Here is a 26811-nt window from a genome sequence, read left to right on the forward strand (position 1 = left end):
GCCTAAATCTCATTGGCTATTGGTTGCGAGAGTTGAGATAAGATATAACAAAAAGATAAAGAAATGTGTCTTTTTGTGATGACCTGTCTTTGATACTCTATTGCATTATGTGTTTACTGTATCGGAATCAATCTTAAACAAAACTAGTTCTATTTAATTGAACAATCCAGTAAATTTTTCTCAAAAAAATATAAAGCAAAAACCAAGTATATGTAAAGGGATATGTGATTTTGGTTATATCTTATATAGCCTAAGCAAAAGTAAATGTAGGTGAAAATGTTACTTAATTTTCAATTTCCTTTCTGCAATAACTCTACTCCCCTTTTCTTAGACCCTAATAAATATAAAATTTGCCAGAAAATTCTATTTGTCACATCATTACCGCATTAATTATTAAAGTACATAAAATGACCGTATCAATTTTATTTTTATTTTATTTATTTATTTATATATATGTTCAAATCATCAAATCAACTAGAGCAAAAATGAAAAAAGTCATCTAAATCTTATGATATTTATAAGAATATTTTTCACGTTATATATAGCGCCTGAAAATTGGACCGTGACAAAAATAAAAAAAAAGCGGTACTTTTTCCACTTATCTTGTAAGGCTGAGGATAGTCCAGCAGAGACCCCCGAACTCAAAACCATGCTCTGATTATCCTCAAACCTTTTCTGACTACGAAACCCAAAAACCAACAATGTCTTCCATGGCGGCCTTGTTTTCTCCGCCAACCCATCTTCCCTCCTCTTCGTCCTCGAACCCCAAACCCCATTTCCTCGTGAGACCCAGGAGAGCTCTCGTCCTCCGAAGCCCCAGGGCGTCGCCGGAGAACGGAGCCGGAGGAGTCTCGGCCACGGTGGCGGTGGCGGTGGAGCCGAAGAAGGCGGTGGAGCCGAAGAAGGAGGCGGGGGCAAATGGGTCATTGTTGCCCAGTGAGATTGAGGCTGTGGGAGCTGAAACCGCTGTGAGGTTCGAAAACCCCAAGTGGGTCAATGGGACATGGGATTTGACTCAGTTCCAGAAAGATGGCAAGCCTGATTGGGACGCTCTTATTGATGCTGGTAAGCCTTGTTTCACTTGCCTCTTTGTATTGCATTTGCATGTTTGTTGGCTTTCTTGTGTGGGATTGAAATACTTGATTATGGTCTTGATTTAAAAGGAGAGTTGAGATAGGTCTTACGTAGTGTTGGGATTTGAAAATATAGGAAATGTTTGGGGACTTGGTGGCTGTTCCTGGGATTGGGTCAAGTTTTAGCTAAGGATATAGGTGATATATAGAAGTTTTTTTTGTTCTTTTTCTTTTTTTGAGCAAGATTGATCTAATTTCACCACTAGTAGTCTTGTTTGGCTGAGATTGAAGCTAGTGCTTTAGGGGAAATTCTTATTTGAATTCAGTCTTCCATGATTTTGTGTCAAAGAAGAAAATGGAAACTGCTTGATTTTTCTCATAATATGTTTTGTGTGGTCAGAGGCGAGAAGAAGAAAATGGTACGAGACCAATCAAGAGTCATCGAACAACGAAATGCCCATCGCTTTCGACACCTCTGTTATTCCGTGGTGGGCGTGGGTGAAGCGTTACCACTTACCCGAAGCCGAGCTACTCAATGGTTCGTTCACAGAGAAATGGATTTTTGATTCACTCCTTTGATTGTTGTTCTTTTTTCCAACTCCATATCGGTTTTGTTGATTTTTGTGACGCAGGCCGTGCAGCGATGGTCGGGTTTTTCATGGCATATTTTGTGGACAGTTTGACCGGCGTCGGGCTGGTTGACCAAATGGGAAACTTCTTCTGCAAGACTCTTTTGTTCGTTGCCGTGGCGGGCGTTCTTCTAATCCGGAAGAATGAGGACATTGAAACCCTAAAGAAGCTCTTCGACGAGACTACCTTCTACGACAAGCAATGGCAGGCGACCTGGCAGGATGAGAAATCCAAGAACGAGTAGTAGTCCAAGGAAGAATTAAATCGTGTTTTCATTTTTTTTTTCTTTTCTTAATCTACTGTAATTTTTTTTTCTTGTTAGGGATGGCTTGAATATTTTCTACTTTTATTGATAAATTAATGTTCCGTTCAGTGCATTGGTGTTTTTTTTTTTAATATGAAAGCGTTGTTTATTATTTGGTATCCCAAGACGAAATTCTTAACTTTCAAGAGAGTTATACAGAATTTCACACACACACACATACATATTACAGAGAGAGAGAGAGAGAGAGAGAGAGAGTCAAGCTTCCCAGCCGCGCAATGTGGTGGCGCGAGCAACGCGATGAACACCGAGTGTGAACGCTCCCATTCGGAGGTTGCAGTGATGAGCTCTGCACATTTCTTTTATGTTTTCGAAAGCTTTTCTCATGTATTTCTTCAGCTCTGTGTTCACCTTATCTTCTTCCCACATAAACCCTTGTATATTCTAACTCCTCAAAACAAAACAAAAATATTAAAACATTAACTATAACACAAATGAATAAAAAGTATGACATGGCTTTGACTGTTTTCACCTGAACCCATTCGAAATAGCTCACGGTCACGCCGCCAGAATTAGCGTAAATGTCGGGAAGTACAATGACTCCTTTCTTGGATAGGATCTGCCAATTCATGTTCCTCAATTCGGTAAGAAAAGAAGAATAAAACAATTCTGAATATCTTTCGAGGCAAAGAAAATTTTATGAATAAACCTCATCGGCTTCTGGGTCAGTGGGATGGTTCGCAGCCTCTACTATGAACTTTGCCTTCACATCCCCCGCATTTTCCCTTAAAAAACAAACACAAAAAAGACGAAATTTTCACGCCTCCAAAAAAACTACTCTACTTAAAACAAGGATTGAAATGACGGTTGTCGATTATTGGTCTGTGGTTTCATTTTATGGAAATATCGGATGCCTATCGAAAAACTTGTAACCATTTTTTACAAAAAAAAAATTATTAAGGGAAAAAAAAGAATACCGGAGTTTAGAATTTTCATCAAAACTACCCAAAAATTTACAAACAAAAGAGTACATACTTGTTGAGGACTCCACCTAAAGCACACGGGATCAGAACATCACAATCACTAACGAGCAAGTCTTTCGGGTCCATAACATTTCCGCCAGAAAAATCCGTCAAATCTCGGTTATCTTCTTTGTGTTTTATCAAGGCCGGGATGTCCACCCCATTCGGGTTTTCGATCGCGCCAGTGATGTCGCTCACGGCCACGATCTTACCCCCTCTCTCGTGGATGAATCTGGCTGCCCACGAGCCAACATTTCCAAACCCCTGCAATACAAATTATATTTTCCAAAGAGTGTATATAATGAAATTCGACAATAAAAACACTTTCGTGTTTGAATCGTGATCAATCGAAGGGAACGAGGACCTGTATCGCAAACTTCATGTCTGCGATTGATTTCCCGTATTCGGCTAGTAAAGCTTCCGTCGCAAAAACCACTCCTAGTCCGGTCGCGGATTCTCTCCCTAACGAGCCTCCGAGATCCTAATAATCCCATAAGCAAGAATTATAATACGAATGATGGTAAGAGGTGGATTAATCTCTCTTAATTACACTACTCTACCACTAACATAATTAAATTTGACAATAATTATCATTAACCTTACTAACCCCACCTCTAATGAACATAAATAAATTAAAAGTACTGATTTACCCATATAAACTCAAGGAGAAACATACGACGAGGCAAACACAGATTCTCAAACCTGCTAACGCAAAAAGAGGTGTTTTGGAGGCAGTGAGGGGGATCGTAACAGCAAGTATTTCCATGTGAAGGCGACGGCGCGAAGGAAAAATAAAACGATCACGAGACTCAAAGACCAAAACGAGGAGTGGAAGGACTGGCGATCGGGCCTCGAAACGGTAATTATCGAATACTTTCAAAAATTATTTTCCACTTCTGAGAACGATTGGAATGAAGTCGTGAGTTGTATACGATCTGTTGTCTGCTGAACCAAACACGATTCTGCCAAGTGAAGATGGGTTCAACCCCGGTACGGTGAAAGCAGATGTAGTGGTGTATGTCCAAAATTTCTTTACACAAAGCAATATCGGTGATGGAGATAACAGAGCTATTATTGTTCTGATCCCAAAGAAGGCAAACCTGACCGAGATGAGCGAGTCTCAACCAACATCATTATGCAATGTGCTATAAAAGATCACCTCTAAGGTTTTGGCAAACAGAATAAAATTGGTGTTAGACACAGTCATATCGGAGTCTCAAAGCGCGTTTGTGCCCGGTAGGTTAATCACCGATAATATCATGGTCTCTTTCACTATTTGAAGAGGAAGAGGAAAGGGAAGGACAGTTTTATGGCGCTGAAATTGGACATGAGTAAAGAGTTTTGAAAGAGCTTCGGGGAAAAAGGTGAACCTGGGCAAGTCATCGGCTTTTTTTCAGTACAAACACGGACAGCTATGTCAGAGATAGAATCCGTGGAATAGTACATATCCGGGGTTGCCGAGCACACTCGGCCGTAATAAAACAGCGGTCTTGGGGTTTTCCAAAGGACCGTATCCGCGAGAAAATCCAAAGTTGGGATGGAAACCTCTTGTCGAGGGCAGGGAAGGAGATTTTAATAATGAGCATGGCACAATCCTTGGGACGTGGAAGTTGTTCGGGATTTGTTTCCACAGCGAGAGCCGGAGCTGATCTTGTCTATTCCAATATGTGAGCCAGTGGAAGAAGAAAAGTGGGATACAAGCTTATCCAAGAACAAAAAAGGAGCGTGGCGAGCGGAGGAAAACTCGGGCTTTTGGAAGAAATTATGGAACTTAAAAAGTCCACCGAAAGCTAAGGGTCTTGTGTGGCGGGCGGTGGCGAATTGTCTACCGTCGAAGACAAATCTGAGGTCGAGATGAGGCCGTTTGTCCTTTGTGCCTTGCTGAGAACGAGACTACCAGTGGTCACTGTTTAATTCACTGTGTTTTAAGTACTGGTACGAGTCAGAATGGGGACTTTGGGGTTTGGCTGAAAGAAATATGGGAAAGAGTGGATAAGGAGATGGCAACAGAAAAAATCACACCCGGAAGATGTGGTGGAGATGGAACGAAGCCGACACCGAGTGTTATTGATAAAATTAACACTGACACTGCTTTATTTGCAGAAGAAGGAATGTTCGGAGTGGGATTGCTTTCAGGACTCGATACCTGAGGTCGTTAAAGCTGCTATTGCAGCTGATTTAATGTTAAAAAAAATTATACAGCTTTGATAGTATTATTTGTGCATTAGGTTCGCAATTCGACTCCCAATTAAACTACACAACCTAATATATACTAAAACCATGATTAAATAAATCAAATTATTAATTTTCCAACCCGAAACTAACTACAATTGATAGCAATTCGATTCCTAATCATAACTAATAGTCAATCTAATTATACTAAAAACATGATTAAATAAATCAAATTAATAATCAAACTAATACTCGACCTTCATTGACCGGCACTTACTATAGGTTTCCCGGTGACAACGGCGGGAGAATAGCCGTGAAACTTCGAGTACTCATCGAGAATCCAAGCCATTGTCTGTTCACAATCAATAATGAAACTGGTTATACATTTTATTTTGCTAAATAAAAAATAAAAATAATAAGAACAATAATAACCTGGGCATTGGTTCCCATGTCCGGGGCAGGAACATCCCTATTGATTCCGATGAGATCATGAATCCTCTGAGTGAAGACACGTGTCAACCGCTCAAGCTCGCTCAAACTCAGCCCCCGTGGGTCGCACCCGATACCGCCTTTCGCCCCGCCGTACGGGATGTTCGCCACCGCCGTCTTCCACGTCATCAGCTGCGCCAGAGCGTTGACTTCATCCGGGTCAACCTTAAACCCCCACCAAAAATTAAAAAAAAATAAAATAAAATCCCCTACTAATCAATTTCTTTATTTTTATATATGGTGTAGATTGAAGAAGATTATGAAAGAGATAAACCTTAGGATGGTAACGGATTCCACCTTTCATGGGTCCACGAGCGTTGTCGTGTTGGACTCTGAATCCGACATACGACACCAGTGTTCCATCGTCTCTTGGAATAGTACACTCTACCTGATCATCATAATTAGTTCACCCAAAAATTATGTTTAAATTTAAAATATGAAGAGGAAGAAGAAGTAGAGACATATATAGGGAAAATAATATGACTTTGATCTCCCTGAAAGGAATCAAGAGGCTCTTCTCTAGCTTGGAGTCCAAACCCAAAATCCTACTCGCGTTTCTGAAGTTACGGTTTGTGGCTGCTAGTGCGTTCATAGACATACTTTCCTATTGCCTCCACACTAAGTACGAGAAACTTGTATAACTTGTCTTTTCTTTTCTTTTTTTTCTTCAGTCGATAGATATAGATGGTATATCGTATAAATTGGAGTTGTTGGGAATTGGATTATGTTGCGGACAAAATGTTGTTGGGTTGAAGTGACATGATTCGATGACATGTCATCGAGTGGAGAGACAGATCATATATGGTCTTGGATTAAAGCGATAGATGTTAAGCGTATACTCTCTTAAAGAGTACACGTGGATGCTTTTAATTGCTTTCAGGAATCATGTTTTTTTTTTTTTGGGAAGGTATTATGGTAATTGAAGCAACTTATTAATAATAAGGTCGAGCAGCTCCTGAAGAGCTAATTGATGCAGGATCCTGCTCGTTCGGCACAGGATATGTATTGTTCGAGATCAAATTGGAGAATACCGATGACGTCGACCAGATTGATAGAAAGAAGGCCGTGAGAGTGAAGTGAAGATCAACACTTCTGCCATCTCTATCACTCAATGAAGTAACGGTACTTAGAGGGAGTGAGGCTCGAACACAATCCCTATCCGTGTTCGAGGCCTTAGCCATTAGCATCACACATCGTCAGCGACGAGTGTTGTGTACGAAACAACTGATGATTGTATTTTATATACACTTATCTCATTATTTTTTCTTTTAAATCAAATTATAGTTTGTTCTAAGTATTTTTATTTATTTATGATTTCTCAAAAATTTTATAGTGATATTTAGGTTTTATGCTCAACTATAGTGTTAGCCACTCCATCGAGCTATTAAACGGTGTTTCAAAATATTTGAGATCGAATCGAGTAAAACGAGAGCTTTTCGAGCGAAGAAGAGAAATTTTGGGTCCATCTCACCACGTTAGTTGCCACTGTGCCACGTTTACTCACATCGTGATGCGCTTAGCCCTTGAGCGCCATAGCTGAAGTGTTTATTTCTCAGCCCCTACATGCAGTAGTCCCACTGAGATGAAGTCCCCTAGATTGGTCAAGGAAGTGCAAAGCCTAACATCCTCTAAAGGCTATCATGTTGGGCTCATTAGAAACATATTCGCCCTCGACTTGGCTCACGATAAGGTGTAAATCACAGTGCATGCGAACGTTGTCTACTTCCAATTTCTAGGCTAGTTCTAGGTCGGTGAATAGTGCTTCTTCATTTATCGACTTCGTTGTTGGAAGCCTTGACTCGTAGTAGAGGGTGTATTGCAACTTTTCCCCATCAAGGTTAGTGAGGACGATGCCAGATCCACACCCTTATACATTGGATGCGCCGTCTTCATGTAGACTCCATGCTAGACCCGCGGTTGGGTTGGCTATTCTCTTTTTGGTAGGAACTTCCTTGTCACTTTCTTCTCTCTCCAATTGGTGGTCGGGGTCTTGGGTGAATTCAACCACAAAATCAGAGATGGCTTGTCCTTTGATTACGACATTTGGTTTGAACTCCATTCCAATATCGCTCAGTTCTTGGGACCATACAGCAATCTGTGATGAGATTCCTTCCTGCAAGGCTTTCATTATTGGGTGCTCAATACGCACTGTTAGGGATTATTACCCACAAAAAGATTTATTTGTAATCTTTGAGACGTTTAAATTATCAATAAAATTAAGTCACAATATTTTTATCTATGTGAATCTAAAGCTTTATTTCTATTATAGATTTATCAATATTCTTCTAATCGTTAGTCTCCGTATTAAGCTGAATTACATGATGGACATCTACGGACGATGAGCTAAAACTTAGTCGGCGATTGATCCATGTCTGGATAGCTTGATCTAAATTCACATATGTGGAACACAATTGAAGGCTGATCACTTGAAGGGAGCATTCTACACAGCTGATCTGTATACGGCCTGGACAAACTTTAGTTGTTGATGTGTCGTTTAAGCAATCGTTACGACACACTATCCAAGGTTACTATGATGGTCACAGTTAGGCTTAATCTAAATCCTGAAGTGGTCACAGGTTCTTTGACTCATTTGTTACTGGCTAGAAATCGATGCCTAAATACTTAAATCTCGGGAGCTCGGGATATGATCTGAGCAAAAAAGTGATTAACATATATTTCAGACTTCCTGAAAGAAGGTCAATGTTCTTTCACCTAAGGGTTGATTCCAGAACCGATTGATTGAACGCACTTTCGTAGTAAGTACGTACGAAAGAATCTTTCGCTGGTGAAGAACCGATGCATAGGTTTCATGTCTATCAAGATATTTATAACAGAATAATTGACATTTCTCGATACGAGTTGGACATGGAGGATTGAGCTGATGAACTGACTATATTAATGGACACTCCTACGATGAGTAAAACGTAATTCTAGTAATAAGAAGAATGCACTCTCGTCTCATGTTATAGAGTGACACCAAGATTGACGAATCGTTTTAATATGAGAAAGGACTTTTTCATCTAATTATTCGAATTTAAAGGAGCTTCTGTTACTAGGTCCATAGTCCTAGAGTCAGCTCTGATTATGTTGAATAAGAACTTTCAAGTAATAATAAGATTTATCGATTACAATCTCACAGATGTCTCGCAACATTTATTTGATTTTTTTTTGCTGAATTAATTACTTGTGGCGTAATTAATTAATTTTTGTTGGATCATGTAATTAATTAATTAAATTAAATTTTAAGTTGGGCCTCTGGATACTAGACAATTCAAAAATTCCTAGGCCCGATAAAGCATTATGGGCGCCTACAATAAGGAGTTTTTTTCTCGCAATATTCTCTCTTTAATTAGGTGCTAGATTTGTCGAGAGAATCTGGTAACTAATTATAAAGATAAGAGAGAGAATAATTTTGGTCTAGGTATTCTCCCACCATTAAATGAGGAAATGATATATTCTTCTTTTAAATATCTCATAATGGTTTCCTGGAGAAAAATAAAGAACCATTAAATTAAAGATATTGATCAGATGGTTGAGAGAAAGAATGAATTATAATTAAGATCTTATGGAAACATTATTCTTTCCAAAGATATTTTTTCCCACCACTATAAATAGGAGTGAGGGAGAGCATAAAAAAGACACTTCAACAATGAAGGATCATATCGTTGTTGTCAAAGTTTCATAAACAAAAAAGAGATACATATTCAAAAAGCTCAAAGAATCAAGTCTGAAGCTCAAATCTTAAAGATCGAGAATCGGAGCTCAAAATTGGATCTTGAAGACTTGAACGTGGAATCTAATCAGTAGCAAAATGCTCACCCTGTAAGTTCTTAGGAAATCCCTTCTCTGCTATTTAATTGCTTGGTTGATTGCATTTTGCTTTTTAGTATTCAATTAGCAAATCTAGATCTTTATTATAATCGAATATTTAATTAGCTCTTATAGCATAGTTATTTATTTTTCACACGATTATAGTTATATGAATTCTCATCATACATCACTATGGGATGGGCCTGAAAATATGGTCGGAGCTTTTTGGCCCCAGTCACTAGTGCCAGTGCCAGCTTCTCAATGTCCGAGTATCGTGTTTCCGCATAGAGCAAAGCTTTGGTCACGTAGTATACTGGCCATTGGACCCTATCTCCCTCCCTGAGTAGCACCACACTTACGGACCTTTCAAAAATTGAGAAGTAGACGTATAACGTCTCGCCTTCCTTGGGCTTGACAAGAGTGGTGATGACTCGAAATGTGCCTTCAATTATTGAAAGGCTCATTTACACTCATCATTCTATTGGAATTCCTTCACTTTCTTAAAGGCCTTGAAGAATGGGTGACATTTTTCCCTGGCCTTTGACACAAACTGACTGAGCGTAGCGATTCGGCCTGTTACAATTCATTGACCCGTCTGGGGGACTTCATCTCGAGCAGTTATCCGATCTTCTTAGGTTTGCCTCGACCCCTCGATGGTTGATATGTATCCTAGGAACTTGCAAGATTCTACCATGAACACGCATTGTTGGGGATAAAGTTCATATGGTATCTACACAATAGGGTGAACATTTCCCAGAGATGCTGCACGTGTTCTATGGATTTCAAAATTTTGACAATAACGTCGTCCATGTAGACCTCCATAGTCTTTCCAATCTATTGCAATAACATATAATTGACCGACAACTGGTAGGTGGTTCCGGCGTTGTAAAGGCCGAAAGGCATGACCTCATAGCAGTAGAATCTCCGATCGGTGATGAAAGTAATCGTGATTTAGTCAGGCTCATGCATTCGGATCTGATTGTAGCCCGAGGCATCCATGATATTCATGAGTACATGGCAAGTTGTGGCGTCCACAAGCTGGCCGATCCAAAGAGGCGCCAAGCAGTCTTACAGATATGCCTTTGTTTAAGTCAGTTAAATAAATGCAAATTCATCCATTCCAATTTGCCTTCCCTATCGTAACCACATTAGCTACCCACTTGAGATATTTTCGTCCTTGATGAAGTTGGAGACCAAGAGGTTTTCCACCTCTTAGTAGATTGCCAAGTATCGCTCAAGGCTAATCGCATGCCTAGGCTAGGCCTTCTCCTTGAAATTATGATCGATGTTTAGTTAGTGGACAATGATTTTTGAGTCAATTCCTGATATGTCGGCATGGTTCCATGAGAAGACATCTTTGAACTCGCGGAGGAAAGCTTCCAAGTGATGCTTGATCATGAGTGGCAATTGGCTTCCGATTTTGACTATTTGCTCGGGCGTTCACTCGTCGAGCACGATAGGGTCATACCATCAGATGGTTCAACTTTCTTGGTCGTAAGCTCTTCTTGGGTGTCTAGTTCCCTAAACACTCGTGCGTCTTTGACTTTGCGATTGGAGTCGGTGAAAAAAGTAATTTTGTGAACAATAGTGCAGTCCCATGATGATGGTAATGAAGAAACGGCGGAATAAGAAACTCATTTGCATGAACAAGAGAAAATACTCAAATAAAATTATTTGAGAAATAAACTCTAGCCTCATTTCCCAAAGTTGAGACACAAATGTCTCTAGGCCTAGATGGGGCATGGGCGAGGAAGTATTGAAGGCACAAAATCTGGAGACGATGAGAGTCACGATCAGGGTGGGGCACGGAAAAAGAACAATCAAACACAAAAACAAAACATTTGTTAAGACACAAATCAAGTGACACAAACCAAGACATGAACCAAGAAAATAAAACTAACCAAACACTTACCCGAAATCGAGCACGAAGAAGGCGAGCACAAAAAAGGCGAGCAAGGCAGAGATGAAGGCGAGCACAGACATAAACTAAGTAAGACGAAGGCGTAGAAGAGAGAGAGAGAATGAGAGCAAGATCGAGAACATGAGAGACACACAGAGGAGATAACACACGGCGAGAATGAGCACGGCGAAGAGGGAGCACGGTTATACAATAGTAAAGAGAGCAAGCAAGAGAAATTGTCTGCAAGGTAGCAGTGTTGATATACAATAGTCACATGACATCAACACTTTATTTCTTCATTTCTTTGAAGAATACTAGTGATCGATGTTTGACATAAACTAACTTCACTGCCCAATTACAACACACCAGGAAAGAACATTTCAGTCGTCAAAACTAAGTTCATCCTCCTTTGCCTCAAAATTGAGTTATATATGTTCTATGATCTTCTACCTAAATACGAATCCTAAGACCCGATCTAGTCACTTAGATGGTGACGCAAAGGAATAAAGTTTTCTTATCTCATATATATGAATAAATCAAAATATCTACATCGCATAGGAAATGCAATGTGCTTACTAAAACAAAATCTGAATCATAATACACAAAAGCATATATTGATCGGACCAATGGAAAACTAACCTCTTGTTCATGTCAACATTGACTTTTTTTTGCAGACGATGTTGGCGAACCTTCGTCCGATACCTTTAAATACACAAGTCTCCGAACACTACAAAAATATGCTTCTCAGTCAAACCCCGAAACCAATAGAAAGAAGACAAGGCAGGAGAAAAAAAAGTACATGCTCGTATTTAAGCTTTAAAGAGTGAATTGAAGCTAAATACTCAAACTTGACCAATTCATCCCAAAACGAATCGACCAGATATTTTAAGTAGCAATTTCATATTTTCCTGAATTTGAGCAGACTGGTCATGAATAGAGCATCTGTGCGAAAAAAGAAAAAAGGGAAATAAAAAAGATCTAGAATGACGAGATTGAAGAATATTTGGTACCTTCCGAATGAACTTGAAAAGATCCAGAGTGATCGAGTTAAGAAAAGTTATAGCGATTGCCATTCTTAATGAAAGCATCGACAATTGGCTTCAAAAGGTTATTCCTAACAAAATGATTGACTACGTGCTCGTCCCGCATATTTCCAACGCATTCAAAATATGTGCAGTAACAAATAAACTATGATTCCATTAGAATCAATGTTTGATCAAAGTGAATCGACTTACCGAACGAGTCAGAGTGGTGCGAATAAAACATATTGAGAAACTTATACTAAAATCATTTCAAATGTAAGCTCAGATATGACATTTTAAAGCAAGAGGCAGAACTAATACACACACATCCAAAAATTTTAATATTGCAATTAAGTAGGGAATTACAGTCACTAACTTGAAGGTGGTCGTATGTTTGGACTTTAAATTCCGAGTGAATAGGATGGTGTCTTCACAGCCTCGGGGACTCTTTCAATCACGGTCACTGTCGTGTCTTCATAGCCTTGAGGCGTCTTTCGATCACGGTCACCGATCTGTATTTCTCAAGGTAAAGCTGTTGGTGATTATGCACCCAAAATTATTAACCGTGCAGAAAAAATAATTAATTACGCTATCTTAAACTAATCAAATTAATGGTTATTAAAACAAGATCTTATTTTGTTTAATTAATTTAATCATGAGAGCATATATGTCAAGCAACCAATTTAAAGAGACGAGTTATAGAAAACTTACGGATTTCTTCTTAAGCTTTCTGAATCGGGATGTCATCGAGCTCATCGTCTTCTTCTCGTCTCGTCTCAGCCTTCTAGCATCGTCTTCTACGATCAGACCTCCGAGATATCTATGAAACTCTCGGGATCTCTTTCATTTCACCTCGATGACATCTTAGTTTTCCGAAACGTAATCTCCGGACGAATATGAAAAAAGTTTGGGCACACTCTAAATCTCACTACGACACTGATTTATGATTTCAGATCGTACCGTGTTTATGAGGATGGAATCACGGAATTCCGAGGGAAAGGCGGAGAGATAGAGCATACGGCCAATAGAGAGAGTTGGTCGAACTTTAGCTATTAGCTTGAGTATTTTTTGCTTTCTCTTAGACCCCTATTTATAGTGGTAGAAATGAGATATTATAGGAATCTCCTAGATATATTTAATTCTCATTTATTTTTTCCTATTTTATAGTTAAGCATGAACCGTTGGATCTTGACTATAAATCCAACTTTTTCTCTCATCCATCATATCATAATCTTGGATATTATATTTCCTTATTTTTCTCCTATATTTAAGGAATCTAGATATTTGATAATGAGGACAATATCTTATTTCCTTATTTAATTGAGAGAATATCTCTACCATTATTATTATTCTAATAGATATTAACAAATTAATTATGAGAGAGAATAAAAGACAATATCTTATTTCACTATTTAATGGAGAGAGTATCTCTATCATTATTATTCTCTCTTTTATTTAATTAGTTACCTGATTTCTTTTCTACAAATCTAGCAACTAATTAAAGAGTGAATATTTGATATTTTCTACCCATATTAGGTGTCCATATTGACTGATACTGAGCCAATGAATTTCGAATTTTACAGTGTCCATAAGGCATTATTTATTTGATCCAACAATAAATAATTAATTACACAATAGATATTTAATTCAGCAAATAGACAAATTTTCGAATGAACGCTGCTAAACAATTTACAGTTGTTAGATTGTAATATTCATTATTACCAGAGAGTTCTTATCGGTCTTTATCATACCCGAATCGAGGACTATGAACCTAGTAATAGAAGCTTAACAAATTCTATGAAAAAGACGAAAAAAAATCATTTCTCTTTCCATCATCTCATCTAATCTTTGTCAAATACTTCACTATGTAAACCAAGATTGAACCCTCCTTTATACTAGAATTATATTTACTCATCGTGACAAGTGTCCACGGATCTAGTCAGTTCGTGATCAAGATCCTCCTGGTTCAACCCGTATCGAGAAAGGTCAATTATTCTGTTGTATCTTTCTTGATACATATATACCTAAAGCACCGTTGCTTCCCCAGCGAAAGATTCTTCCGAACGTTACTTACTTCGAAAGTGCTTGTTGCACCGTTACTTACTTTGGTGGGTAGCCCAACGAATCGGGCTTGTTGAACCATGTGGATCACCCCCGTCTTGATCTCAAAGTTTTGGTTCTCCCCAACGATCGGGAGCACGATGGGCTATTGCGGCGTGTCGCCCGGCGGGAAGTCATACTCAAAGAGAGTCTTCGGCGCGTCTCCCAACTTTTGTGTTTTGGCTTCTTTCCGATTTTTCTTGCAAGTCTGTTCTATCTCGGTATCTAATGGAAGAAGCATTGATGGGATGTCATTTCGCATGCACCTTCAAAAGAGAAAGTGAACACAAAATTTAGAAAACATAAGTCAAATTGGGAAAAAAAATTATTTCAATATCTAAAGTAGAATTAGTCCCCGACAACGGCATCAAAAACTTATTGCGATAAAATCACACACGAAAGTGTACATGTCGCCCAAGTAATATAGTGAATGTAAAAATGAGTGTCGATCCCATGAGGACTAGAAAAGTTATCGATTTAGTCTAATTTGTTGTGAATTAATTCCAAATAAACATGAGATGGTTTTTAAACAAATAACAAAATTAAATAAAGAATAATCATGAGTTTTCAATAAAGAAAAAGCAGTGGTCAGAATTTCACAGGAACTACCTAGATCGGGGGTTTCGGGTTCGAACAACAAAATATACTCCTATGGATGCTAACTTCTCTCATGACCTATAATCCTAATAAAACAGCTACACGAAATACGACAAGAGTTCAATCGATCGATTGCCTTGAGTTTTCTACTATTCTAGGTTAACGATGAAGACACGAACAAAAACTCGATTCTCTACTATTTCTCAAGTAATAAACAATTCTAGATAACAGTTCAAATGGTGATAATGCACTAGAAAACATTAAGCATAATTCATATCAAGCAATCCATAATAAGGAAGAAAACATGCATGATCTAACCCTGTACAACCCCTCAACTATTATCAACCCCGGCTACATCGCTACCCCATAAGAAACCTAGCCTCTAATGGTGCACATGATCATCAACGAACAACGAACAATAATCAAAAGCATTAAGATGTACAATGAAAGCAAAAATGAGTTGATATTTAAAAACGATGCTCAACAATATTTAAAACAACTAACGATAAAAAGAAAGGAAGAAAGAGGAACAATTGGATTTAAGTTCAAGAGATTTATTACAGGCGTCAATTCCAACAAATAACACTTTTTCTCTATTCAAAAAGCTCTTCAAAGTAGCCAAACACAGTATGAGAAACTAAAACAAAAGAAAAGATGTGTTTTGAGTTTACAAGGACTTCGTAAATAGGTTTAGGGGTGATTTTTGGAGCAATATGGACCTTTGGATTGGATCCAAAAGCTCAAAAATGTGTAAAATCGAGTAATTACTGAAGCTGACGGAGCCTTCGGCATGCCGCGTAGGGGGTCAGCGTGACGAGCTGAACAACTGGCGTGGCGTGCTGAAAAACTAGTGTGGCGTGGCGTGCTGAAAAACTAGTGTGGCGTGCCGGCCATGGCGGAAATCTTTCATAAAAAGCTCTTCGTGGCGCTGATGCATGTCTTTCACCGCAATCTGTTGTTCAGCGCGGCAAGCTGATGACTGGCGCGCCGCGCTGATGCTTCGACCATCATTTACTTTGGATAAAAATTGCTGCATAGCTCCGATTTGACTCTCGTTTTTTTCTAAATGACTCCCATGACGTCCCGAAGCTCAATTAAGTTTCCAAAAGCTAAAATTCACTTAAAAATACCAAATAACCTCAAATACACTAAAGAACTCGCTAGATTCACTCTCGGAAAAGAGAGATTAGTACGTATAAAATGTACCTATCAGATGTAATATATTTTTATCGCGACAAAACCAATGTTAACCACTGTTTTACCACGCCGGAAATATTTTCCGTAGTGAAAACACATCCCTTCACGAAAAACTCCTCTTCACGACGACAATATTGAAAACCAGATATCTCGTCAGGACGAAACATAATAATTATAGTGAAGGGGAGAGGGGCGTTGCCAATTTTACACGAAACAAGAGAAAATCTAGATTTTAGTATATGTCACAATGAACAACATCATATTGTTTTTTAACATAATAATTTTTAATCTTGAAATCCGATCAATAGAAGTTTCTCCTGGAAAAAAAACTGCAATACAGTTGAAATATTGGCACATGATCTCGGGAAATTAAAATTAGTGCAGGAGACTTCTTCACCACAGGATTGAGTCTTTATTGATTAATTCTCAACTATTTATTATAGCCACAAAAGAAATAATTACACAGACCTTCTCCTAACCAAAAAAAGAGCGACGACACAGACGTAGTCAAAATTTAAAATTTCTTTTCTTTCCACCACTGTGGGAATGAATGAGTGTACAAAACAAACCCGGCAAGTTTGACACATTCGTTTCATCATTCTTACGTCAAAATGCTCAAGCTTTGATGGGCATTTCACGCGGATAATGTATATTCTATTGAACTATTTATAACGAAGAAAAAAATATACAAAATAACCATTGATTTCAATAACCAATTGAATTTAATGACTTCGAAGAAAAGGAACAAAGATTAGACACACCATTTAAACCTGTGGCCCAAAACGTTAGCTCTTATATGGGGAGATCTACTATGACACAAAATTTAAGGACTATTTGAATAGAAGTCTAACGGAAGGCTATTCTTAAAAAGAAAATAGACACAACACAAGTCTTAAATTTAAATAAATGATCAATTTTTCTATTTGGATATTTGTAAGATTTTTCTTTTATGAAATACGGTTAATTTAAAATAGATCACGTATAAAAATTATGTCTTCACAGATATTAAAATAATTATCTCGTAGAGATATTCGTATTATAACATTTTTTTTTTAATTAGAGGACTAGATCACAAGTTGTGTATTTCTTTATACATGCGAGGATTGGCATTTATTTCATTTAAAAAAAATTATAATTTAATATACGTTCAGAATTGCACTTTTATCCAAATTTCTTATTTAATAGATTTTAATTAGCAAGAAAAATTGCAAAGCCAGAAGGACTTTGAGGAGATTAAATCTTTGGGCGTGATTAATTTCTCCATAACATGTAACAAGGTCGTCGACGCTTAATTTAAGTCTTAAAGACGTGAAAAATCAACTACGACGGAAAATTGGAGGTTTTCAACAGTTTCCTGCGACCTTCGTCTTATCTTTCGTGTTGACTTTGATGTCCGTGTAAATTATGTCACCTTGACATTGACGGGTCTCTACCTTGTTAATTACTTACACCATGAAATGATTGGATTAGAAGTTTACGACAATATTCACCACGGAATAATGTTCTATATATAATTCATTTTTTCCACGAAAACTTTCTTGTATATTGACCCTATAGAAGTCTCTTGCTGTCATTTCTCCCAGTCTCATTATTCTATTTATGTATTTTTTTTCCTATCTCACCAGTCTCATTTAAAGAACGAATAATGGAAAGGTTTTGATAAGCAATATTATGGCTCTTCTTGTATGGAGAATTATCTCCATAGCCTTTCTTCTCTGCGTGTCTCTAATCTCATCCCAAGCCCAGTCGAACAACAACAAGAGCTTCACCTTCAATGGCTTCAACCAAAGCGACTCCAAGATCATAACGAGCTCGGGAGCTTCCATAATCAAATCAACCGGCCTTCTCCGGCTAACGAACCGGTCTTTCTCAGCCATCGGACACTCCTTCTACAGAACCCCTTTCCAGTTGTTCAACAAGTCATCATCATCGGTGTCTTCCTTCAGCACCCACTTCGTGTTCTCGATTGTGTCGCCAAGATCCGGCGACGGCGGGTACGGCCTGGCCTTCGTGGTCGCGCCGACGACGGACTTCCCAGGCGCGGCGGCCGGGCACCTCCTTGGCCTATTCAACGACACAAACGACAGCAATGAGAATAACCATATTTTCGCGGTGGAGTTCGACACCGTCAACGGTCTCCGCCAGACCTCGGACTCGAGCGGCAACCACGTCGGAATCAACATCAACGGAATGGACTCGAACGCTTTTAAACCTGCCTCATACGACCTCCACGGCTCCGGCTCGAAATTCGAGGACTTGGCTCTCGATAGTGAGCCGATCCAAGCGTGGGTCGACTACGACAGCGCGGAAGCGATCATCAACGTGACCGTCGCTCCCGTGTCGGCCCCGAGAAAGCCGGCCCTGAGGCTTCTCTTTCTCAAGCACAACCTCTCCGACGTTTTCAAGGACGAGATGTACGTCGGGTTTTCGTCATCCACGGGAGAGGATAAGGCCAGCTCTCACTACATCCTCGGCTGGAGCTTTGCCGTCGGAGGAGAACCCGTCCAGGATTTGAACCTCTCTCTTCTCCCGAATCCGCCGCCGCAGGAGAGAGACGTGTCGTCGTCGCTCCGGTCTGAAACCAAAATCCTCGTCGCGTGTCTCTCGGCGATCATAGTCGCGTTGTTTCTCGTGCTCTTCTTCACCGTGCTGTACAAGAGGATGGCTACTTACGAGAGGCTCGAGGAGTGGGAGCGAGACTGTCCGCACAGGTTCGGGTACAGGGACTTGTTCCTGGCCACCAAAGGGTTCAAGGACTCGGAGATCATCGGGGTCGGTGGGTTCGGCGCGGTCTACAAAGGAGTTCTTCCCTCCACGGGCTGTACCGTTGCGGTGAAGAAGATCACTCGCAGCTCCGATCTTGGGATGAGAGAGTTCGCCGCGGAGATCGAGAGCCTGGGCCGGCTAAGGCACAAAAATCTGGTCAACCTCCAAGGTATTTGCTTCGAATTTAAGGGAAATTGTTAGGAATGAATGGAAACTAATAAGAGCTTATAAATGTCATAGGTTAGTGCTCTCATTGTCAATCGGTTTTGAGATGAAACTCCATGATACTTTCACAGAAATACAACAATCGATTGATGTGGCTTGAGTTCAATATTGAGTAGTGTTCTATTATTTTGTCAGGGTGGTGTAAGAACAAGAGCAATCTACTGATCGTGTACGACTACATCCCGTTCGGGTCGCTGGACACGCTGATCTTCAAGCCGAAGAGCGGGTTGGTGCTCGGGTGGGAGTCGCGGGTGAACATCTTGCACGGGGTGGCCTCGGGGCTGCTGTACCTCCACGAGGAGTGGGAGCAAGTGGTGATCCACCGCGACGTCAAGTCCAACAACGTCCTCATCGACGAGCACATGGGGGCGAGGCTGGGGGACTTCGGCCTCGCGCGGCTCCACGACCACAGCGAGCTCGCGTCTCGCACCACCGGCGTGGTGGGCACCATCGGCTACATCGCCCCCGAGCTCGCCCGCTTCGGGAAAGCCTCCACCGCCACCGACGTCTTCGCCTTCGGGGCCCTCCTCCTCGAGGTCGCCACCGGAAGGCGCCCCATCAGCGGGGACGACTTCGTCCTCGCCGACTGGGTCATGGAGCTTCGCCAGGCCGGGCGGGTCCTCGAGGCCGCCGACCCGGCCCTGGGCGGCTCCTTCTCGCCGGACGACATGGAGTTGGTGCTCGTCTTGGGCCTCCTTTGCTCGCACTTCAAGCCCGAGGCCCGCCCCACCATGAGGCAGGTCATCCGCTACCTCGACCGCGAGGACCAGATTCCGGCCGAGATTGACCAGTGGGGCTTGTTCGACTCTCGCCGGGTCAGCCATCTCGGAGCCAGGATCATGGAAGGAATTTCTAGCGACAAGATCACTTCCTACAGGTCATCGTCTGTTGGTGCATTGTCTTACTCATCTCTTGATACTGGCAGATAGATTTTAATTCTTTAAAAGAAAAAAAAAAAGTTTTGCTGTCTAAAGTCTTCATAATCAATTGGTTTTCATTTATATATTACGCTTTTGTTTTCTCATATTTATTTGAGGAAGTTATTTCTTCAAATGTGGGAGACCGCCAACTGGTTGTTTTTGTACATCGTTGACGACGATACGCTATAATAATCAATAACTAACTCAATAATTCATGTCTTCCCCAGAATAATACGTATACGGTCGGTGATCAGTATTGTTATGGGACCGTGTATAACAAAATACAATATTAAATCAGTAGTGTTATGGTCAATGAGAATCCGGCGAATTTTGTGCATGATTTCTGTTAAGTCAATGCGGAGATTATACAATAAAAAAATGGGTCATGACGAATATATATATATATATATATATATTTATATTCATGTGTGAATGAACCAAGTGGGTCATGGACAAGTTTTTTTGTCTTTTTTAGGCTGCTGATGGACAGTTGAAATAAATTCCGTAAAAAAAAAAAAGCAATTCTAATCATTTCAAGGAAAAAGAATGTTATCAATTTTTTTTAATACATAAAATAACATTTTTATTTACGTGTCAACCGCCTAAGAAGTTGCATAATAGTTACGTGTCGATGCTTGGTGTGTTGCCTTAGTTACGTGCCAACAAAACCTTAACAATTTCGATATCACATTCGATACCACTTGCATTGTAACTTGGATATGGAGTATACTTCCCTTGGTATATGTGTATTATATTGCTGTTCAAAATATGTTTCTAATTTTTTTTAGATTTATATACTCGTAAGAAAACACCCATATCTGTAACATAGATAATAAAGAGAACTGTTGTTCTCACTTTCATCCAGAGTCCATACGTGGCTTCGCCAGTGATGAGTGCATTTCTTACGTACGAACCCACCCTCATTCACTACTACAAATAAGCTTTTCTGGTGCGGAAGGGCATTAGGTGCGACTTGTCGCACCTAAAAGTCGCACCTAAATGGGCATCAGGTGCGACTTGTCGCACCCAAAGGGCTCCAAAAATGAAAAAAAATTCGCTGATTTTAAGTGGTATTGGGTGCGACTAGTCGCACCCAATAGTTTTGAAAACTTTCAGGTGCGACTCGTCGCACCTGAAAGTCTTAAAAAAATAAGCGCTCAACTTCTCCCCCTCATTTTTTTCATTTGTCTGACGTGGTATTTATTTTTTTTTATTTTTTTTTACTTTCAGGTGCGACTAGTCGCACCCAATACCACTTTTAGGTGCGACTAATCGCACCTATTTGAGTATCAGGTGCGACTTGTCGCACCGGATTTCTAGGGTTAGTTTTTAAACAGCTTCGTTTCTTCATCTTCTTCACAACAGCCCATCTCTCCCTCTGCGACTCTCCCTCCTTCTCTCCCTCCCTCTGCGACTCTCCCTCCCTCTCTCCCTCCCTCTGCGACTCTCCCTCCCTCTCTCCCTCCCTCTGCGACTCTCGCTCCCTCTCTCCCTCCCTCTGCGACTCTCGCTCCCTCTCTCCCTCTCTCTTCTCCGAGTCTTCTCCGACGTCCAAGTCCGCGCGCCGCTCTTCTCAGACCGGTATTCTCCGCGCCGGCCGGTCCTCCGCGCCGGTCATCTCCTCCGCGCTAGCCGGTCCTCCGCAGCCGCTCCTCGTCGGTCCTCTCTTCCGCGCCGGTCCTCTCCTCCGCCTTCGCTCCTCCGCGCCGGTCCGATCTCCTCCGCCGCCTAAGGTATAATATTTTTTTGTGTATATATATATATATATATATTAATAATTAGTATTATATATATATAATTAGTGTTAATTAGTAATTAGTAATGTAAAACTGACAATTCTTGTTTCACTTTGGATTTTGGGAATTCAGTCAATGACGGAATTATTCATTTAATTAATTTTTTGTTTTCGGTTCTGGTATTAGAGATTTTGATGTGGAATTTGGATGCTAGCGACTATGCTTTGAGATTTTTGCTTAATTATGATTCTATTATTCTTTCTTTTAGGGTTTGAGGTTTCAAATTTTGAATGTGTATTTGTGGTTGTATGACTTAGTTCACACTCAGTAATCTTTATGAACATTTCCATTTGAAGTTATTTTTGCTCAGAGAAGCCAAGTTTGATAAGTTGAACTGATTTGCTATAATCTACAGCCTAAGATTGAGAATCAATTTTCTTGTCTAAGCTTAAATGTTACTGAATCCTTTTAGGGTATTATAGTTGATTGTCTTAATTTGAACTAATAATCAAATGAAACGGACATTACTTTAAGCTCTTGATTGAGCGTACGTATTTTTCGCCCACTTTATTTTCCCCCCTTTTAATGCAAACACGTTGCCGATTTTGTTATACATTCTTTCTAAAAAGACTCGCTGTCGTTCGAGATTTGACAGGTCTTTCTAAAAAGGCTTATATTCGGACCCGATGCTAGATCGATCATGTTGACCATAGTCCTCATAACAGCCCCGGTGGTAGTCTTCTGTGTCTTTGTGGCCAGCAAATTGATCGATTATTTCCCAAATAACTCAGGAATTTCCGTCATGGTCTCTGTCATTGCCTTGGCAACCATTGTAAGTTTTTCGTAACATCTTAGGGCTGAGAGTACTTATAATAATTAGTAATTAGTTGAGGTGTAATTTTAGAGTTATTAGTATTGTGTAAGTCTACAAATAGATGTTAGAGATAATCATATGTGGGAGGAGAAAGAGACTTTCTCGAATACCCGCGGATATGTTGAGGAATAAGACAAGTTTATATTTCGAGACTCACTTCATTTTTTTTCTACCAGGATTTGATTCTTCTTCTATTGACTTCTGGAAGAGACCCGGGAATAGTTCCCCGGAACGCTCACCCGTCAGAGCCTGAGGACTACGAGGGAAGCGCTGAGGTCAGAGCCGGCCAAACTCCAACGATTCGGCTTCCAAGAGTCAAAGACGTGATGGTTAATGGAATCTCGGTGAAGATCAAGTACTGCGATACATGCATGCTTTACAGGCCTCCTCGCTGTTCTCACTGCTCGGTTTGCAATAACTTCGTCTAGAAGTTCGATCATCACTGCCCGTGGGTCGGTCAGTGTATTGGACTCATAAGAAAAGAACCCAACTATTCTAATTAGTTTTTTTTTTGTCCCTAAGCCCATTGTTTGGAGCGTGGAAAAATGCTTGGTCCCCAAATATGAAAATCCCAAATGTTTTCAATGCTTTGTTGGAATCAGGAAATAAGTTTTATAGATAAGTTTTATAGGCAACAACGAAAATAGTTGCACTTGTATATTTTTATATTAGTGAACAAACTCGTATTAGTTGCTTGTATATTAAAAATATTTTAATATGAAATATTAATTTCTAAGTCTAATTATAATTCTATTATAATTCTAATAATATTAATTTCTAATTCTAATAATATTATATTCTAATTCTAATACTTGTAAAAAACAATTTTAAATAAATTGGGTATTGGGTGCGACTAGTCGCACCCAAAAGTTAAATTCCCGCCTTATTCTTAAGTTCCCACGAAAAAATAGGCGCGACTTTAGGTGCGATAAGTCGCACCCAATAGTATTAGCTGTGGACGTTTAGGTGCGACTGAGTCGCACCTAAAGTCGCACCCGATAGTACTATCGGGTGCGACTCTGTCGGCAACAGGTGCGACTTTTGTCGCACCTGATGCCCATATTTGTAGTAGTGATTTAGCTTGAATTTAACATGTTTTTAAGTAAATTTAACGGTTATTATGAGTATTCAAATGACTTTGATCAGGTCTTAGGTATATAATCGAGAGCTAGGACGACCTTGGACTTATTTTGGAGCTATCGGGAGTCTGAACAGAGAAAAATGGAAGCATTTTGAAGAAAGTCAACGCTGAAATTATTAGGGTTAGATTATGCTTTTATTGCTTCAGTAATATGCTTGCTTGATTGAAATTATTCTTAATGCTTTCTTTTGCTTGATCACCATTAGACTTGTCTGCTAGGAGTGTTTAGCTATTCGAGAGAGAGTAAAGACTTGTGCTTTATTTTAGTCTTCATAATTGATCTTAGGTTAGTAGAGAACTTAAGCAGTTCATGTAATCGTTAGAACGCTTGTGTTTATTGCGTGTGATTGCGTTAATAGGATTAGAGGCCGAGAGGATAACAATCCGAAAATTGCATAGGTTTGCTAGATCACTCGAGAGAGACTAGTGAATAACATTGATAGGGTGAGATTCCATAACGGGACAACTGTCCCGTTGTGAAATTCTGATGATTCCACAAAGGGACAATTGTCCCGTTGTGAAATTCAAAGAAAATTTAAGGTTTAAACAACGGGTCACAGGGATTGTGACCCGTTGTTTAATCTCGCCGCGGCCAAGGCATCATCTCGCCGCGGTCAAACTTTTCCACAACGGTACAATAACCCGTTGTGGAAATATGTGGGAGAACTGTAAAATACCATGCGGCGAGCGTAAGCCTTGGTCACGGCGAAATGATTCCACAACGGTACAATAATCGTTGTGGAAACATTTCGCCGCGGCCAAGGCTTACTCTCGCCGCGGCGAATTATCGTAATTTTAGGTTTTCACTATATATAAAGGCCTCATTTCGGTTTCTTTCTTCATTTTTTTCACTTCCTCTCGCCTCAGGCCTTCATTTCGGCCGTTTCTGTGCAATTTCCTCTCCTAAACCTACCTTGAAACTTCGCCGCCTTCTCGCCGATGCCAAATCTCGCCGCGCCTCCTCGCTGAAGCCAACTCTCGCTGCCATCTCTTTCTCTCTCTCGGTCTAGCCTCCCTTGCTCCTTCTCCCACCAACCTTGAGGTATGTTTGTAACACAATTTCATATCAAAATCTCAAATGTCATGAATGTTTTGTTTGATTTATAAACTAATTTAGGATTTTTGTAATTTATGGTATTGGATTGTAGATTTGGCCGAAATTAGGGTTTTTTTGTTATGGGTTTTATTTTGTAGTTTATGATTTTTGGTATAATGTTATTTTTAGGTTGAAAATGGGTTGTATTTTGATAATGTGGTTAAATTTATTTCGTATTTGAGTTTGAATTGTGTTTGTGATGAGTTTTATGCTTATTTTATTTTAATATAATGTGTTTAGTGTTGAATTTTGATATTTAGTGTTGAATTGAGTTTAATTTTGTGTTGAAAATGATTTATTGTTTGAAAATGTTGTTGAATTTGAGTTTGGATTCATTTGTTCAATTAGAAAATGGGCCGATCAAAAACCCCCGCCGGTTACAAAGAAGCCACCGCTAGCTCTTCTAGGCCCCCCATGAAAAAAAGAAAGAAGCCTCGTCAATCAAAACCCGAACCCGAAGTGAACTATAATAGTCGGATATTCACTAGTAAGGCTGCGGAAGATCAATATGACATCCTCGTTCAACGAAGTCCGATCTTTGAACGAGGGTTGAAGATGAGCCCAAGCACGCCTATAGGGGGTCAAATCTACAACACCATTGAAGGTTTCTCGTGGAGAAAAGTTTTGTCACGGTGTAGAGGTCGACTGTAGTGTCGGATCCATCAACGCGTTTCTAAGAACTCCGGACATCGATTTCGAGAAAGAGGGTTACCGACAATGATTGAGAGATCTTAACCTCGAAGAAATGTTGAGTTTGTTGACTACTCTTGGAGAGAATTGGATCATGGACAGAGGAGTTAGAAAGCTTCTCCGAAAATTGTTGACGAGGTTAAACGTTTCTTCTTTTGTGTGTGTATTATTGTCTATTGCATGTTTTAAATATAACGGTGTTTATTTTGTGATCTATGGCATGTTTTAAATATAACGGTGTTTATTTTACAGGCTCGCAAAAACGTGGATTTATTTCATTTGCTCTCGTCTATTTCCGATAAAGCACTTCACCCGTCTCGACGAGGAACATGTTCATCTTCTGTTTTGTGTCATTCTTGGAAAAGCCATCAACGTCAATCGATTCATTTACAATTGGATGAAGAGAATCGACTACAAGAATATCAAAAATGGGTTACCGTATCTGTCAATCATCTACGGCTTGTGTCTGAATGCCGGTGTTGGAGGCTCAAAATACGACACAACCAAGAAGTATGAGGCACCTATTAATGACAAGACGATCGAGAGATACATAGTAAAAGAGCCGGAAGAGGAGGAAGAGGATGAAGAAGAGGAGGACGAACCATCACTCAACGAGCCACTGTTGTGCTTATAACCACCTTCGGGGTATGATCCCACCACACAAGACTACATTGCTCGGTGTTACCTCTATCTCGTCGGCGGATATCAACACACCCAAGACTACATGCATCGACAAGGAGAATATGGTGCCGCGGCTTTCGAGGGATTAAACGAGCTCATAGGTCGGTGGGACATCAACCAGGAGAATCAATTCAAGTTCCCTCCATATCCTCAATACACATACTATCCGGCCCAAGCACCGCAATGGCCACCGCATATGGCACCTCCTCAGTACCCGGGACCACCACCACCACAACCACCTGGGAATAACAACGACGACAACGAGTAAACTGTTTTTAATGTGTTTTTTGAACCCTTCTAAGTTTAATATTTGTTTTCAAGTTTTTTATATGTGTGACTTAAATACTCTTATGCCCAAGGTTAATAAGTGTAAAACACTTGGTAGGAAAATAAATGTATTATTTGATG

At 40.0% G+C, this 26811-nt stretch overlaps 4 protein-coding genes and 1 pseudogene across 5 annotated transcripts; 3 read left to right on the plus strand and 2 right to left on the minus strand.

The window, feature by feature from the left end:
• The first annotated feature begins 564 nt into the window (after positions 1–564).
• LOC149404658 (light-harvesting complex-like protein 3 isotype 1, chloroplastic) lies at positions 565–2080 on the plus strand. Its single transcript, XM_089604636.1, has 3 exons — positions 565–1065; positions 1474–1611; positions 1706–2080. Exons 1-3 carry the CDS (start codon positions 702–704, stop codon positions 1945–1947), a joined length of 744 nt encoding a protein of 247 aa, XP_089460762.1. The 5' UTR covers positions 565–701; the 3' UTR covers positions 1948–2080.
• Positions 2081–2123: 43 nt separating this feature from the next.
• On the minus strand, positions 2124–6395 carry LOC149404659 (glutamate dehydrogenase 2-like). The gene is made up of 9 exons (XM_089604623.1): positions 6133–6395; positions 5923–6036; positions 5592–5813; positions 5437–5511; positions 3352–3468; positions 3001–3251; positions 2675–2750; positions 2498–2584; positions 2124–2409 (listed from the first exon to the last, which is right to left on the minus strand). Exons 1-9 carry the CDS (start codon positions 6244–6246, stop codon positions 2224–2226), a joined length of 1242 nt encoding a protein of 413 aa, XP_089460749.1. The 5' UTR covers positions 6247–6395; the 3' UTR covers positions 2124–2223.
• A 1120-nt stretch (positions 6396–7515) lies between these two features.
• LOC149404660 (uncharacterized) lies at positions 7516–9922 on the minus strand. Its single transcript, XM_089607620.1, has 2 exons — positions 9616–9922; positions 7516–7796 (listed from the first exon to the last, which is right to left on the minus strand). The coding sequence occupies exons 1-2, from the start codon at positions 9920–9922 to the stop codon at positions 7516–7518; spliced, it is 588 nt and encodes a 195-aa protein (XP_089463746.1).
• A 7913-nt stretch (positions 9923–17835) lies between these two features.
• LOC149404661 (putative L-type lectin-domain containing receptor kinase VI.1) lies at positions 17836–20405 on the plus strand. Its single transcript, XM_089607208.1, has 2 exons — positions 17836–19209; positions 19401–20405. Exons 1-2 carry the CDS (start codon positions 17946–17948, stop codon positions 20192–20194), a joined length of 2058 nt encoding a protein of 685 aa, XP_089463334.1. The 5' UTR covers positions 17836–17945; the 3' UTR covers positions 20195–20405.
• Positions 20406–22373: 1968 nt separating this feature from the next.
• Positions 22374–23298, plus strand: LOC149404662 (putative protein S-acyltransferase 7 pseudogene; annotated as a pseudogene). Its single transcript, XR_016295555.1, has 3 exons — positions 22374–22394; positions 22577–22753; positions 22972–23298. The product of XR_016295555.1 is annotated as a putative protein S-acyltransferase 7 pseudogene (transcript).
• Positions 23299–26811: the final 3513 nt, after the last annotated feature.

This window comes from Urtica dioica, chromosome 2 (assembly GCF_054948205.1).
Source record: "Urtica dioica subsp. dioica isolate 48M chromosome 2, U.dioica_male_clone48M_v1_H2, whole genome shotgun sequence".
Classification (NCBI taxonomy): Eukaryota; Viridiplantae; Streptophyta; class Magnoliopsida; order Rosales; family Urticaceae; genus Urtica; species Urtica dioica.